This window comes from Sinohyriopsis cumingii, chromosome 2 (assembly GCF_028554795.1).
Source record: "Sinohyriopsis cumingii isolate HCF-2022 chromosome 2, ASM2855479v2, whole genome shotgun sequence".
Classification (NCBI taxonomy): Eukaryota; Metazoa; Mollusca; class Bivalvia; order Unionida; family Unionidae; genus Sinohyriopsis; species Sinohyriopsis cumingii.
Genome location: NC_142962.1, coordinates 74,127,600 through 74,146,012, shown reverse-complemented (window position 1 = coordinate 74,146,012; position 18,413 = coordinate 74,127,600). Strand labels below are relative to the sequence as shown.

Below are 18,413 nucleotides of genomic sequence, written 5' to 3'. Positions count from 1 at the left end.
CCCACACAGACAGAGGTGAGATGGCAGTGATCTGTAACAGTGAGCGCTTTAGACCACTCGGCCACTCAGGGCCCCACAAATTCAAAAGGATTGGTTGGAATCTCATAATTTACACAAGAGAGGAACCTCTTGCTACGGATGGGCTGTATCTTCCTTGATAGAGTTATTTTATGTTTGTGAAAATATCTATTTAAAGTACACTTGTAGTCCAAACTTCACTATAATCTAATTGGGTTATATGCAATTCAATTTTTGGAGTTTATCATTACTGAAAGATGTAGGCTACACAGAAATGTTAGGAGACGTGTTATTTGGGGCTGTTGAGAATAATTGTTAATATCCTTACCCTGTAGAGAGAAAAAAAAATGGAAATTGCCAGTATCCTTGCCCTGTGGGGGATACAATGGAAACGGAGGATATTAAGAGTAATTGGTAGCACCCTTGTCATATGGGGAATAAAATGGAATCGGGGGATGTTAAGATGAGTTGGCAGTATTTGGGTCCTATGGGAAATAAAATGAAACTGGAGGCAATTCAAATTGCCAGAATTCTTTTAGCTATGGAGAATACAGTGGAAATGGGAGATGCAAAGAGGAATTGGCCGTTTTCTGATCTTATGGGGAGTGCAATGAAAATGGGGGCAATTAAAACTGACAGTATCCATGTCCTATGGAGAGTAAATGGAAATGGGTTATTAAAATTCACAGTATTCACGCCCTATGGGGAATACAATGGAAATGGGGGTGCTATTAAGATCAAATGACAGTATCAATGTCATGTGGGAAATACCAGGGAAATGGGGGCTATAAGACTGACAGTATCCATGTCCTATGGGAATCCAAGGGAAATGGGGGCTAAAGATTAATTGACAGTATCCATGTCCTATGGGGAATACAATGGAAACGGGGGTTATATAGTGAAATTGACAGTATCCATATCCTATGAGGAATACAATGGAAACATGGGTTATATAGTTAAATTGACAGTATCCATTGTCCTATGAGGAATACAATGAAATGAGAGTTATTTAATTGACAGTATCCATTTCCAATGGTGAATACAATGGAAATGGTAGTTATTGAGATTAATTGACAATATCCATATCCTATTGGAAATATTTTGGAAATGGGGGCTATAAGATTGACAGTATCCATGTCCTATGAGGAATACAATGGAAATGGGGGTTAATTAATTTTATTGGCAGTATCCATTTCCAATGGTGAATACAATGGAAATGGGAGTTATTTAGATTAATTGACAATATCCTTATCCTATGGGAAATATTTTGGAAATGGGGGCTATAAGATTGACAGTATCCATGTCCTATGGGGAATAAAATGAAAATGGGGGTTATTTAGATCGACAGTATTCTTTTTTGTTGTTTAGTAAAATAGAGTTGTTTTTGCAGCACATGATGTATTTCCACTTTAACAGTCTGAATCTAAAACAGTTCCCAAAGAGAAAAGCCTTTTTTTAACAAAATACATGAGAATGATTGCCTATACATGTACTTGTTGTCTGTACAAGTCTCAGATTAATATTTCAGTAGAATTTACAAACAAAACAGGAAAATCCCCCTAGAAATATAAGGGGCAGCTATCTCCAAAATAGGACAAAAAGGTCATCAAAAAAGCCCTATGAAAAGAGGCGTACAACTTTTTTATTGTGCATCTCATCCTTTACAGTTTTTACATATGAGGAGGCTATCCATGATCCCAATAATGCAATAGGCCCCTCCTTGCTCCAGTGGTAAACTAGTCATAATAAAACATGGTTTGAAATACAAATTACTGTGAAACAGCCTTTGCTTTCCCCTTTCATTCGATTGCTGTGACTTTGATCCTGGACCTTTCTACACTAATATCCATAGCTTACTTCTTTGATAACTGCAAATCAACTAAGTTTGATGCAGGCATTTTATTTGTTATTCAAGTTCTTTAACAGATTCTATTTTATTTGTGCCATTGTGACCATGAACCCTATAAGTATTTTTTTCTTTCTTGCCTGTTTTGTTGGTTTTAACAGAACTTTTAACCCATTTTTGGCTATATCATGCTGAGGAAATGGGAGCTTCTGCGTTTTCCTACAACACATTGAAGCAGCCAATCTGAGCAGGGTTTTTCTGGTACTGAACCTGCAACCCTTGGATTATCAGTCTAATGCATTACCAATTGAGCTGCTGTGGTCAAAACCATGTATGAATTGGTGACTGTATATTGGCTAAACACAAATTTATCTATCTTTTGGAAACATTTTCTTTTTCAGGTCACTGTGACATGACCTTTCATTTCTTGACCCCATAACCATTAGGTTTCTTTTACCCAGAATACATGCCATCCAAATCCAAAGAGGATGGAACAAAAACTTATTGAAACAAAAGGAACATTAAATTGTATGTTAATCTTGGGTGTGAATGGTTGGACATATGAACATGTAAATGGATGAAAAAGTGAGTTATGTCAAGCTTTGCAATAAACTGGAAAAAGAAAACACCGAATATATGTACATTTTGAGCATTTTTAATCGAAGAGAATGAGTAATAAGAAATACGGATGACTGGAAAGATTTGCCAGTACAAGTGGAAGGGAAAAATGATGATGTTTAAGAGCATGATAAATTGTTTAACTATGAAGTTCTATAAAAATGAAATGTGGAGCAAAAATCAAGGTAAGTAAAAGTTATGTTAAAATCACAATAAAATTTGCTAAAAAGACACGATAATGGATATAAAAATATGCACTCTAAGATTTAGATACACTATCATAGCTCATTAAAAAAGAAGATAAATTCACATTAAAAGCTTTAACTTGATGATTAAAAAGATTTCATCGGGATGACTATCTAAAATATTAACATTCTTTACCTACAAGACCATGATTTATTCATCACAACCAAAAATGACTAAAAATCATTACAATCTACAGACAAGCAAAACAAAGATGGATATATCTGTGAAGAAGAAAAAAAATGTCAACAGCGTACACTGGAAGGTCCTACAATGTGTAATGTCATTGTAATTTACTGAGGTCAGCAAAGTACATAAGAAGCCATCTTTGATACACGGGATAAGCATTAAAATATGAACCTGCAATACAATGGTCAAACATGCATCACTGTGACCCCTTGTAATGTGCTATTTATCAATACCCAAAGGATGCCGATGTTCATGCCCTATATATGTATATATACATTTCTAACAACACAAAGATATTATTGTCATTTATTTAATACACGTTAACACTTGCTTTAAATCAGACTGAAAATGAATACAATTTCTACTCTTTCACTGCATCATAATTTATTAAATTGATTGAAAAGTTACAAATATTAATATGCACTATTGGAGTTTATATGAAATGATTAGAAAACCATGCCAAAATCATGTGTGAAATACCATGCAATTATAGAACATAGCAAGAAATTTCTAATCGTTCTTTAGCTAATCTGCAACAAAGAAATAGTCTCAAATTGTATTTCCTGATCTGTCTTCGCTAGCCAAGCAATGTTTATAGTTTCATTCCACAGTGACATGGAACAAAGTTAACTTATGACCATAGGCAAGCAAAAGTGAGTCTGAGTTGACTAACTTTTAAGGAAGATTTTATTCATAAAAACTTTTTACAATAAAAATTACAAATAATGCATAACAAATGTCCTGCTAAACAGGGTGTCCCATATGTGAATAATGCTGCTTACATAGGCAAGACAGAACTCCAAACAAATCAGTGTAGAAGTTTGTAGACATAATTGTACAATAACATTCTAGCAATATTTCAGATGAATACAGCTAGTGATGTGGCAGATTTAAGATTTTCAAACACTTAAATATAGAACATTAACACCGACATAAATAAAGTGACACAGGAAAAGTGACAACTGTCTCGCCTTTCACAAGCATGACAATAAAACAAAAAAATATTAAAGAACACATAATACTTGTACTCTCTATCACATGGGAGTATAGGAAACATAACACTTATACTCCCCGTCACATGAAGTATAGGGCACATAACACTTATACTGTGTTACATGCAGTATAGTACAAATAACACTTATACTCTTTCACTATACTCCCTGTCACATGCAGTATAGGACACATAATACTTATAGTGCTCAGCACATGGAGTACAGTACATACAGCACTTATACTGCCTGTCACATGGAGTATACACTTGTTTCTAGTGTCCTTTGCTCCCAATATTTTACTCGTGATCTGCACTGCTCTAGTGCTAAGCTAGTTGTGAATTTTGAGCAATTAAAGCCTGCCCTATGTGAAAAATGTCATCTGGATGGTATGATTTTAACATACAGCTGTTGTAATAGGTTATATATACTCCTAAAGCCATGCTCTTTTATATACTACATGCCAAGACCAGCTGGCATGTCTCTGGACAATGTACTAAACTTCAATTACCCCAGCTTGATATAACCTTGCATCTGTTCATGTATTGTTAAACATAAATAAACCAATCTAAATAAAACAACTGTTCAAGTTCTGAATGCAAAATGATGAAAACAGACAAATCATGTATTATCTTCTTTGGTGCTATGTTGATTTGAAACGCAACGTATCTTAAAATCGCTCAAAGACCTTGTAACAGGAATGCTAACAATTCATGTACATTTTTTTAAAATGAAAAACACTCTGTGCCATCAATACATCAGAGCCTTTCTCTCTTCTTCATATATTAAGACTTGGTTTTCATGTAGCTGTACAATTGGAATGGCACATCCGTTATCAATCCTGTATTCTTTATTGAACCATTCTGACCCTTCTAAGTTATCCTAACAGCCAAACCTTTCCTTAAGTTGAAAGAAAATGCTGTGATAAGGAAAGTGTTAAAAAGACCATTACAACCCAAAAACAATGTTCAATGTGTGCATCTCATTTTGACTTGAGTATCTCATTTTCACTTGTGGAAGGAACCACACAATCATTGAGTATAAGAAGGTGGAGCAATTATCAAACTCAAGACATTTCACTGTGTCCAGGATAAAACTCAATAGATTTACACTGGGCTGTTCCCTTGGGCATGTCATGTGACACCGATACAAATAACCATTTAGTCTCCATATTTCACTGTATCAGTCATGACCTAATAGTCCTGTCCATAAATCAGTGTTCATTATCCATGAAAGTGCAAAAGAAATTCTCTTAAGAACCATATAATTATCAAAAGATGTGCAGTATAATACTGACTATATAAAGTGTTTATAGAAAAATGGCTAGACCAAATCAAATAAAATTAGAAGTTAATGCAATCTGAATGATTTGAAATATCTGATTAAATATGATAAATACACAATGAAACCTTTGACAATCACCTTAGATCTGAGACTGGGTCAGACAATCTTTCTTTAGTAATAATATTTCCTGCATCCAATATTCTGTTATTGTTTTGAGACTGAACAATCCAGGTTACGAGATTATATTTCAATTTGAGGAGATATCTATATGCACAGATAGATAATCGCGAAGTAAATTTTCCACAAATAAGAAGGTGACTTTGTGGAGCAAAGCAGGCATGCATGTATAAGGTTCAGTTCTGGCTTTATAGTGCCAAGAAAATGTAGGCATCAGATAACGGCAATCAAAACAAAACTAAAGGCCAAAAAGAGTAAAATCCTTAAAATTAAAATAATTTCAGGACATTCAGAATATGATGTTCATTTTAGGACACATCTCGAGCAAAAAGGTTGCCTCCATTAGCTGCCTCTTATAGTATGTATTAGGGCAAAGTAGTCCTTATCTTCATCTCTGTGTTCCCATGGAGTAGGTAGGTAGCAGGGCTTGAGGATGGAAAACAAAGGATAAGTATGTTGAATTTTAAATAGCTAATAAACAAGTAATCAATCAATCAATTAAAAAATAAATATTATATTGACAACACAATTACAAATAATAAATTGGGGCCCCAAGTAGCCGAGAGATCTAAAGCGCTCACCATTACAGATCATTGCCATCTCACCTCTGTCTGCGTGGGTCTGAGTCTCAGGCTTGGCCAATGTGGGTATGCGAGAAAGTTTGCCAGTAGCCTCTCGTGGGTCGGTGGTTTTTCTGGGGTTTTCCCTGGTTCTTCCTCCACCATTTATACTGGCTGCCATGTATAGCCTATCTTTTGCTGAAAAATGGTGTTAAACCCTACAACAAAAAATAATAAATCAATCAACGGAAGAAAAGAAAAAAAATTAACAGAACCACAATAATCTGAATTGAATAAATCATTCTTCCTTGATGAATTTCCAATTTAAGGACAATATAAATAATATATAGTTGTTCATCAATGGCTACAAGTTTTGAAACTCTATTACTTGTTTATTTATCTGAATATATACACTAAATAGCCAAAATCAGAGAGAGAGAGAGAGTGTATAGAGGAATATGACCCCAATTTATATGGACTTTATATACATGTATGTACATTCTAATAATACATGCAAGCATGCGTGTGTGCGATTTGGATTTTGAACGTAGCTTTAACAATTTTTCAGTCATATCGCTACAATGTCTGCAGTGTGGCAGTTATAGTGATGTCTAGCACTGGGGCATCATGCTGCAGATATGTAGCATGATGTCCCACCCAGTCACATTATCCTGACACCAGGCCGAACGGTCCTAACACTAATCTCTTAATGCTGAGCGCCTAGCGAGGCAGCTGCTAGTACCATTTCTGTAAGTTTTTGGTATGACTCAGTAGGGGTTCAAACCCACAGCCTCCCGCATCTGGAGTGGATGCTCTAACCACTAGGCCACTGGAGTGGTCATGCATGCATGCATGCATACATACATACATGTAACACCCCTTCTTTAAAGCTATGAAGAGAAATCATAAAATCAACTCATTTGGTGATGGAATTAAATGTTTTGGAACCTACAGCATATGTGCACGTATGCATTCACAATTTATAATTCACTTGTACTAATTTACTTTCATACTAATGGGTATATGAGTTTTATTTACGGACTATAATACATATCTAAACAAATGAAAGTGTTATTTATTTGTCATTTAATGGTGACAATGATGGCAAAGACCTGTTCATTTTTGTTAATATTCACTTTTTGGCATTTAAAAATGCACAAAAATGAAAAACGTTATTAAAGCTACATTTAATTAAGTACTGGCAAACAGCAGTTATTTCAATACTTTTTTTTCTTCCCATCAAATTTAAATCTGTATTGTAGACATAGAAGGGTCTCAAATCAACTGTTTGCACCGGTGCCACATGATATTCATTAGGGAATCACCAGCTAGTGCAGGACTATTTTCATGACATATTTTGATAAAAATTCTTGCAAGCTATAAAATAAAATTACAAGATGAAATCCATACTGTGCAATAATATCTAATTCACTGAATGACATTTTCACCAACACTCTTGGTTCAGCAGCAGATAAGTAATAACTATCCCAAGGGTGTTGGCAGAAAGTTCAGTAGAAGTAAAATGACTTGAGCACTGCCATTAATGAACAAATAAAACATTCATAAGGAATCTACAACATCATGTCTCGGGACTGTTTATGCAAGAAGTGAAACATAAATGTACATGATTAGCATGTCATTGGTATTGCAAACAAAATTATGCATAACAAATATACTCAAATTCTCAAGTGGTTCTGCATATTTCCACAAAGCATACAATTTACTTTAAATACACATTAAAGATACTAAATAAATCATTTCGTCTAATAAAGGCATATTAACCAGACACAAAATCTAAAAATAATGATATTGCTGTTTAGCCCAATGAGAATGTCAACAGAATTCAGAGCAACAACTCTTCTCCTTTTGCCTAAATCTTGTTCTTGTATGTTATTTTATATGGTTTACCTACAATATTCTGAATAGAGAGATAGTGACTGTCAAACCTGCCAATCCTGACAAGACCTTCTCATTAAGGCAGTCATATGTTTTCTGCAAGTTGGACTAGTTTTCAGTAAGGTATAACAAAATATCAGTACTGCTACTGCAAAGCTGGAAAACATGCATTTAAAAGTCAAGAAGTGTGATTCAAGACCGATGCTGTGGGAGAAAACATGTTCAACTCTTAAAAATTTTGTCAAGTTTACTTGGACCTTAATTACTTCAGTACAGTTGCACAAACTGCAATTTCAAACCCTAAGGAGCTCAATGGCTTCTTGATAACTCTCAATTTGACATAATCCTTAAAAAATTTCACATTGGCTGTGGCAATGGCAAACATCTTTCCTGCCATGTGGCACACTCAGATCAACACATATCCACTAAATGTTAATTATTGCCCTTCCTGACTTTTCCCACAAGAATTTGAATAATCACTGTTATTCTTCTGTACTATTAAAAAATGTACAAGGTTTATCGTCCCATTCATCCAGACATGTTGCTTATTGGATGCCATTCTTTAACAAAACAAAAAAAAAAAGTCTAAAGTATTCAACTGAATCTAATATGAAAACTGGATTTGAATCAAACATGGCCAAGCAAGTATCCAGATTTTACCGCAAACAATCATATTTCCATAATATGTGTTCTTATTCAACAAGTCCATATTTTAAAGGGTCCTTTCCATAAGACTTACTGCAAAATCTAATGGGTTGGCAGGTCTGGAATGTCCATGAATATCAACAAATTCCAAATAAATTATTACACCTGTATATTACCACCCATGCAATAGTTTAGAACAAGACCTGCTGTCAGAAAATATGCCTTTACATCAGGGTCCATGCTACTTGAAGTAGAGGGCATATCTACAAATTTAAGGTAGCCTGCTTTTGTAAAATCAATGCTTACAGTGCAGTTCAAAATGATGTTATCATTATATTATGACTCCATATTTTATTTTGGTTGATTGTAGCACTATGAAATCAGAGAGGAGACTGGATGTAAAATGATGCAACTGCAAAATTTCTGTTTTAAATATTTAGACAAAAGAATTCTTATCCAATTTCAATAACTGCAGTAATGGTTATGTGAAAGAGAATTATAAAGTTTAGAAAAAGTATACAAGACCTTGGAAAATCTTTATTGATTTACTACCTACTATAAATTGACTGTCTGTTGTGCAAAACCAATGTGATCTCAATGTGTCATGCTTAAGATAATTCACTCATCAACATACCCATTTCCTCATGCGTTTGAAAAGTCTATGATCTTCAACCTGTGCAAATCTGATGAATTTTGAAACAAGAATTATGCTATTATTTTTGGGGGCAATTAACAACAGGGCAAGTTTTCTCCATATTCTTCTGTGTCATGACCCTTAATTGAGGAAAGATATTCTGCAAATGAAAATGCATACCAACCTAAATAACTTTTAATGATTCTGGATTGCTTGGACCCTTAGCTATGTAAAAATATTAAAGTTCTAGAAAGTTACATAATTCAACACGTCAAAGCGATCAGTCCCAAAATAAGGTATTTGTAAACATATTATACATTTATTCTTACAAATAATTTCAGAAACTAAATGATTTATGTAGTAGAAATATGCATTCATGGAGACAGAAAAGATAACAAAGCATGTAACCAATATATTGACAATCAGCAAATGAGTATGCATTATATTTGTACATGGCTACAATGATAATAAATCTGGAAAACACATCTATCTTGAACACTGTTGTGTATATTCTCAATATAGCATGTGCATAAATGTACATAACACAGGCAGAAGCAGCAATTTCACACAGCAAACTGTTTGATAATTACAATTACATGTTATACAAACTATGTATATAAAATTGAGAAAAAAAAATCTCACCACTTCTCCTATTAATGTTTTTGTTTCAACAAATTAATATCACAACATTCAATCAGTGTTAGTATTACTCCATATCATCCAGAGTTTCTTATCTACAAAAGAACACAATTCAAAATGAATTATACGGAATTGTTACTACCAATTACAGAGATCAAATGGTATATGTAAATGATAATTTCCCTTTGACTTTCACAAGAATTTTGCTCAAGGCCATCTTGCTTTGACACAAAATCATATCACTGTATAGGAAGATGCCATGTCACTGGCAGGAGAAGGAAGTGGTACTAATATCTCATTGTCCAAAATAACAAAAGATCCAAGGGCTATTCCTGTAAAAAAAATACATGGATCTCTGGGAAGGCTTTAAATGAGTAGTCACCCAATGATGCAATTTAGAATTCTGATCTTTTGACCTAAACATTGACTGGTGCATGAGGAAACCAAACTGGTACCAGTCATGAATGGCACTGTAACATAACATGCTCTGCTTTACGGCAGGCATTTAACAAAGTCTGACCAGTAGTAGTCTCTACAGTGTTAACAAGTAAAGCCAATAAGATCATATGTTCAACGAGATGAAAAACACAACATTACAAAATCATCAATTACAGTTGTAGTGTACTGTTTTTAGCAGCATATAACATGGATCCAATACATGAAGCATAGTCCCAGATCATTGCTTTCATATGAAAAATTGTCAGTAAAACATTTAACAAAGACTATGATCTGCCATTGCAGTATGTGAGAGCTGATCTGAGTCGATGCCAACTGGGCATCTTAAACATGGATTATAATATGACAATATTGTTTCATAAAACAGTACTCTCCCATTATAGTGCTTCCTACTGGAACCAGAGATTATACTGACTTATAATGATTCCACCTTTTAATGAAGTAAATCATACATATAGTTTGTCTTTTTCGGCTTAATGATATCAAGTAAATTACTGGTAGAAAAATTTAAATTACAACTGTGTAACAATTTACTGAAAATGATAGCAAACTGAAAATATCAACTCTGAAAACTGCAGCATACAAGTAAGTCAGCATTTATGATACAGAAACACCATGAATAAAATCAGTAACTGTGGATATATTCAAGTCTGAAGAAAATGACAAATTCTGATGACAAAATATTTAAAAAGTCTGCCAAAGATAGACGACAATACAATTCTAAAATGTTCAAGAATAAAAAGTAACCAGTTTAAAAATGTTCATAAATGCAGGTAAAATAACAGTAATTAATATGACAGAATTTTATTCCAGTCTTTTGTGGAGCATATCCTGGTCTAAGATACAGTTCACAATGGTCCCTTTAAAAAAGTTTGGTTAAATAAATAAAAAATGACATTGTATTTAAAAAAATTTACCTTATTTTGCCTTTATCTTTAGTTTTGCATGTGACTGCAACTGTTAAATTACCTACAATTCATTGGCACACAAAAGCCAGCACTGTGCTGATGATATATATATATATATATATATATATATATATATATATATATATATATATATATATATATATATATATATAAAAAGAGAGAGAGAGAGAGGGAGAGAGAAAGACATACACACAACAGAGTTTGTAGCAAAAACTTCCCGTGACATAAAATTTCTGTAATTTGGTACTTTGAGAGCTCTATTACAATTTAAGTATGCACAAAGATTTTTTAGAGAAGGAACCTTTTGACAGACTATGCAAAGTTAACATAACCAACCTTTCATTAGAACCAAAACATTTTAGCTTAAACTGAGAAAATAAAGCTTGGAGAAAAATAGAAGTTTAAGACAAAGAAAAAAATAACCCCACACACACTGTACTGGCTATCACTGCATTAGCAGTGATCCTCCTGACATGTTGCTTACTGTACCGGTTGACCATGATTTAAAACTTTTGCTTAAAAAACAAGACTTGGAAGCCTGATGTCCATGCTAGCTTGTATAACCTTGTAAAAAGATGAGCAATACTGACAAAGGCACCCTGAAAAATGTGCCATACAAAAAGCGACCCATGGCTATCCAAATAAAACAATAGACATAGATGAGAAATCCAAATCTGAGAGTGTGAAGCTATCACAAAACAAAAAATAATCAATGAAGTTCGTTCATTCAATGACCATATAATTCCATTTTTGACAGATTATCTAATGCATGTACCAGATGCAAATAAATGGTATATGCATATTTACTGGGAGAAGAAAAAGTAAAAATAGTTGCAGATGCTAGGTACACAGCACAGAAACAAAACCGTTTAGCCTTTGCCGAGGTAAAACAACAAATCAAGACAACAATCTGCTTTTGCAGTATGCAACAGTATATAAATCTGACTTTGTAAATCTCATGATTTTTTCTTACAGTAGTAAACAGTAATAATAACATCAGGTCAAATGTGGATATCTTCATATAAACAGTACTAAATAAAGTGAGACAATTATGAACAAATAAAAGGACAAAATTCTCCTATAATGTACTAAGACAACATCAGGGATGTTCCAGTAAGATGTACTTTGAAACAGTGAAGGCATTTTTAATGTGGATTAGTTACCCAAAGATACAATTTAGAATTTTATATCTTTTTCATAAGAACTTCTTGAGTAATCAGAGCACCCGGACATATAATTTTTAAAAAGTGCCTTCCCTGGGTGCCATGTATATTTAAATGGTCAAACATCCATTAAAAAAGTAAACTGAAATAGAAAATTAACATCCATAACTTAAAAATGATGGTACCTTAGCAATAAATCTCAAGTCATTTTCAAGCTTGAAGATGGAAATAACTGCAACAGCAGTTGTAAATGACACCCATTGGAGGAAAACAGATATCACTTCACTTCTGTCCTTGATGATGAAGGAATGAATATAAACAAATTCTGAAGACCTAACAATGCAAAATTAATCAGAAACAAATTACAAATCTGGAATGGGTTATTGGCTTTTCTACATATTTTGTCTTTGGTCACAGGAACCTTGCTTTAATTTAAAGTGCAAGCAAATGAACATGCAAAAGTACGATAAAAGAGATTACAGATCATGCAGTAATTAGATAATAATCTAAAATCTTTCAATATTTGAATTAAACATTATAATCAAAATAAAAATCGATTGGAAGAACACACTATATATCTATACAAGGCAAACATGATTGAAATGAGTTTAGGTTTTTTTTATTTCACTGATGTACTTGCCACAGGGTTATTGAGAATTTTTTGATTAAAGGGGTCCAAAACAAGTTTAAGTACAGCAAAAGTAGTGTAAGAATATCAGACTCAGAACAAATTCATGACAAATCATGAAAGCATCAAATGCATAGATATAAAATTTTTATCCAGTGGTTGATTTTAAGAGATTGAATGAGGAATCAAAATTCATTTCATTTTAGAGTTGTCAAATTATGCAAATGGTAATTGTCAATTTTTATTTATTTACTCAGATGACCATAATCAGCAGGAAAGAAGTCCCTGTTAAGCCTAACCAATAAAAGAAAGGTCAAGCAACAAGAACATGAACTCTAACATATACACTACAAGAAACCATCAACAGCAGTATGGCCAAACAGCAAACTATAATACTGTAAATTCTTTTTTTTCTCAAGAGGTGCTATTTGGTTTCTTTAAATCTGACAACTTTTGTGACTCAAAGATTAAAAATCTGGATATATGCTGAACTTTACAACTTCAGGTGAAGTGACTTTTATATTCTGTTTAAGCTAGGTACGGTGATGGGAAAATAACCGAATTTAGTTGTCAAATTTTGCCAAGGACAAAACACGATGAAAATATTTAAAACAATACAAGAGACAACGAGCTATATAAAATGCAACATCTCAAACTTTCAATGAAAGTCAACGAGTACGGGTGTTTGAGAAAATTATCTAAACACAAACCTTGAGAAACCGAGCTCAAAAGCAAAGTTAAGCAAAATGCTGATGAACCGTGAATTACAAGTTACAGTGAACTAGTTGTTGCTAATGGCTGTTGTACTCATCATTATACAATTACAAACCATGTCATGTAAATCCATGGGCAAAAATGCCTTAGAAATTGAGCTCAATGTAAAGGTCAGGTCACAGTGACCTGATTTTCACTGCAAGGTGTAGTACTCCACATAACATTCTAAAAATGATCTTATATTACCTATAAATGATAACAGCTCCAACCAATTATTTTATACCAATCTGATACAACTACTAGCATTTTCCCATTCTGAATTACTTCAATAAAAAAACCTACTTTCTGACGTCCGATGAATTACCTCTACCCCAATCTTACTAAGTGTAACATTAGCTATAGAACTGACACAAGCATAACTATACTCAGTACAAAAGCAATAATGAAAGCCCATCAGTCTTTCTGGCAACATTAAAAAACATAGCTTTCACATGAGATCATGGCGAAATGTATCATCTGTATCCACAATATTCCCCAAAACAATGGAGGGATTGAAATGACTGATACGGAGTAAATCCAATATAAACACATTCATGACATGTAGTTTATTCAGAAACAGAATATTTGTATCATTATGAGGTGACTCACCAATTAATAACCTTCTTACAGTAAAAAGTAGTTTCGATATTTATAATAAATGTCAATTTTTTAAAGGTACATAATAAAAGCATAATCAGTATAGTTCACTGATTAAAAACTTATCATTTTTCTTGAGTAAGCACTATTAGCTGATCACACAAACTAGATGTGACACAGCTTTTACTAACAAGTTATACTGATAAAGTGCTTATGGAGTTCTGCGAGTAAAAGTGTCTGAAAATGACCAAATTGCACACTCTGCCAACACCCTGAGAGGTATAAGTGTAATTATTGCTATTATAAGTGGCAAAAAAGCATAATTTGGGTGTAAATTTTTTTAATACATATATATTACATTGCAGAATTACAGTTTGTATGAAGAAAAAAAAAAAACATTTTTACAACAAACCTGATTCTGCCACAAGTCAACTTTCTTGTCACCAAGGGCAAAATCCAAATGAATGGATTAAAGCCAGAATACAAACATGAAATATACTGAAAAATTATTTATATTCAGCACTTACTTTAATTAGTAAACACATGTAACTTTTGATTAATGATCATGAAATGTAATTCTGCAATGAGCATGATCATGTGCTCAGAGTGCTCTATTACATTACTCTTCATTTAAAGTTTGTCAAGTGGTGTTGATTTGGCCTTTTCCCTGATCTGACTTGTTTTCAAATTTGAAAAAATTCATCTGCTTTAACATTTTCCCTCGTATAACATCATAAAGTGTTTCGCTTAACATCTGGCACCATTTTCTTTAAAAGTATAGACTGGTCCGCTAACTAGTTTATCAATATAATGAATCTGTTAGGCATAGCTCACATTGGAAGAAACCCATGTTTTCTTGGAAATGGGTCATATGCAGTTGCTATATACAGTAAATAAGGAAAGTACTCTTATGCTATTCTTATACAGCAGTCACCTTTTTAAGAATATTCTTAAATTTAATTGAGCGGACTTAAAGATATGATAATACAGATTACAAAAACAACATTGCTTTATTTTGATTTTATATTTTAATGTACCATAAAAAGCATAATCCATATACAGTCTAGAGTAAAAATTAATCTAGTGAAAACAAAGCACGATTATGCCAAAAGTGTAATGGTTGGCATATATGCCCTGAGTGTTGATACTAGCTGGATGGATGGACAGATATTGTCAATCCCTAAGATCGAAACTGCTTTATAATTGTACCCCAAAAGATTACTGGCCAAAATTTTAAATTAGAACATGTCAACAAGAAAACCACCAATGACAATAAAGATGGACTGCAACACAGTATAACAAACCATGCTATACACAAAACCTGATGCAAATCTCTGAAGCATGAAATATACAAGTTTCATTCAACATTTCAGTCCGCATCATGATTCATCTGTATATAAACTGTAAACCACTGTAGTCATCTGTAAGTGTATTCTGGCTTGTAGTTCTAACTTATGCAAATTCTACTGGGATTTATTTTAATTCAGTCTTTTCAATAACCTTCTTAAGATACTTGCTTTTCAACTCATTTTCAAAAGGTTTCCATAGGTGGAATAGAGCTATTGGGAAAAGAATTCAACATAAACAAAATGTGTTAGATGCTTTTCTAGGACCTATTCAGGACAAAGCAAAGAACATTTTTTGCTATTTAATAACTGTGGGCCTCATTTATACAAACTAGGTCATCTTTCTTTGGGAAGAAAACTGCTTTGTTTCACCCTGTTCAGTATATAATCCTCAAGAGCATTCTTACAGAAAGGTTCAATATTTGGTTCAGTTTTCCATCACTAGTTGGTTTAACTTGAAGCTTGAAAAAGAAATAATTGTAGCACAAATTAGCTGCTCATCTTGAACAACTGACATTCTGACCACATATGGAGATAATAACAAAAATAAATACACAAACAAATGCAACAAAATTATTTTGAACCTACTTCTAATTTGTTAGACAAAATAGAAATCATGTTAGTTATTTTTCTTTTTAAATGCCTGGTTACACTTTTTCTACTTCTGAAACTAGTCATCATTTAATGGGAATATTACTGCTCTATTATTACAAACTTGTTTTTATCAAATGTGCATCTCACCCTGGGCAAAAGACTTTAATCTGAATTTATTTCTTCAATAAAGGATACGATGGTTGGACTTTTTTGCAAGTTTTTAAATGGAGGTACAATTCTGACCATATATTTTTTACTTTTGGTTTAACAGTATTCGTCTTGTAGCAATCACTGTCCAGACTGTACCTAAATATCAATGCACACCTCTGGTATGCTCAGAAATAAAAACGTTTCTTTTCAAGTTGTCTGGTCTTCAATACATTTCATTAGATGTTATGTAGCCATGTACATACAATGTGCAAGCAATATATTGCTCATACAATTAATCAAAAAAGACAGAATTGATATGATAGCTTCTCTATTACACAAAATATATTACTGAATATGACAACTTTTAAAAAATTGTGATTATTTTCCATACTATTTGTAAAAACAGTAAATGAGCATGCTTTAGAATGCTAAACAATGTACAATGTATCAAATACACACGTCTATAACATAAGAAACAACATACAGGACAATTCTGACAATCAGCTGCCTTTAAAGCATTGTACATTTTATGTACAAAATTTTCAAACAAATACATTAATAAGACATTTTTCCATAATTTTCATACAAAAACATTAAAAAGACATTTTCCTATGAAAAAAATACAGCACCATTTAAGTTCAGCCATTTTGAGATACATCATTTTCAGTCAAATTGGATGAGATCCCTGGAGCCTTTGTGGTGTTTACATTGTCTTTTTTCTTTTCATTTTCACGATGTATCTTCATGTGAGCACTACGACTTTTCACCTTGAAAAACACTCTGGAAAGAGAGGCAAATACTTACATTAAGCTTCTAGCGTACACATTATTTCACATCAAAACAGCTTTTTAAGTAATATATGTACATGCCAACTTGGAGCTTTGAGAAGAAATAGGTAAACTGAACCTGTACTTACCTAATAAAGATGTATCAACACATGTACAAGCAGATAATGCAATAAAACTAGTACCTGTCGTCAAAGCATTAGGTTTAAGACCAATTTCAAAAGATTTCTTTTCAGTGCCTACTATTAGATTACTTATCTAATACTTCAAATCCTGATTTGGTTTATGACAAGCCATGGGATTTTACCTTTAATCCCAAAACTGAATTGCCAATTCTTTTACCTATTTCTGGGTCATATGATGCTGCATATACATGTATTTGGTTATAAGTTGAGTCAAACTACAGCAGCAATGAAACTGATCTGCCATAGCATAATGTGCTTGCAGATCAGGGTCTATGTTTGTTCTACTGATTACTCCTAACAAACTGCACAGACAGATCTGCTAACACATTATGGGATGGCAGATCAGGGTATGAAAAGTTAGCAGTTTAACTTGTCTTAATAATGAGTAAAGTTGTTGTTGTAGGGTTTTAACGCCTTTTTCAGCACAAGATAGGCTATACATAGCGCCAGTATTAATGGTGGAGGAAGAACCCGGGAAAACCCCAGAAAGAACCACTGACCCACGAGAAGCTACTGGCAGGCTTTCTCACATTTCCACATTGGCCGAGTCCAAAACTAAAACCCATGCAGACAGAGGTGAGAAGGCATTGATCCGTGACGGACAGCACTTTAGACCACTCAGCCACTCGGGGCCCCAATAATGAGTAAAGATGGTACTTGATTTATATGATTAACCACGTAACATCTCTTTCAAACATGTAAACATGACACATGTACATGTAATAACTCCAAAGCCAAAATAATAGGAATACTTCGTTTAAAAAAATGTAGAATTTGTATGAAGTTGTCTTTATAATTAGTTCAAACAAAACTTTTTTCATTTTCCAGTTTAACCTGAGAATTTGTCTTATTTCATGCATCTGCTTGATTATGCACTGTCAATCATAATAGGGTAAGTTATGAATATGCCACAGTTCTGTAAACAATGGAACTTTGGAAAACTTGCATGAAGTGGCCCAATATGAAATACCAACTTCATTGCAACCCTTTGCAGGAAGTAGCCTCTACTACTAAAGTGAATATTTCCTTGGAAGAATGGTTAGTTTGTTTTAATGACAGAATATGTTATAAGCTATTTTTTGCCAAGGA

General features: G+C 33.3%; 1 protein-coding gene across 1 annotated transcript in view; it reads right to left on the bottom strand.

Annotated features, from left to right (window-relative positions):
• Window positions 1-2,503: 2,503 nt before the first annotated feature.
• The window catches only part of LOC149805182 (uncharacterized), a 106,905-nt gene continuing 90,995 nt past the window's right edge, over window positions 2,504-18,413 (bottom strand). Inside the window, exon 20 of the mRNA XM_089948139.1 lies at window positions 2,504-17,134. Within this exon, the coding sequence (XP_089804265.1) occupies window positions 16,993-17,134 (142 nt within the window). The 3' untranslated portion in view covers window positions 2,504-16,992. The remainder of the gene's footprint in view (window positions 17,135-18,413) is intronic.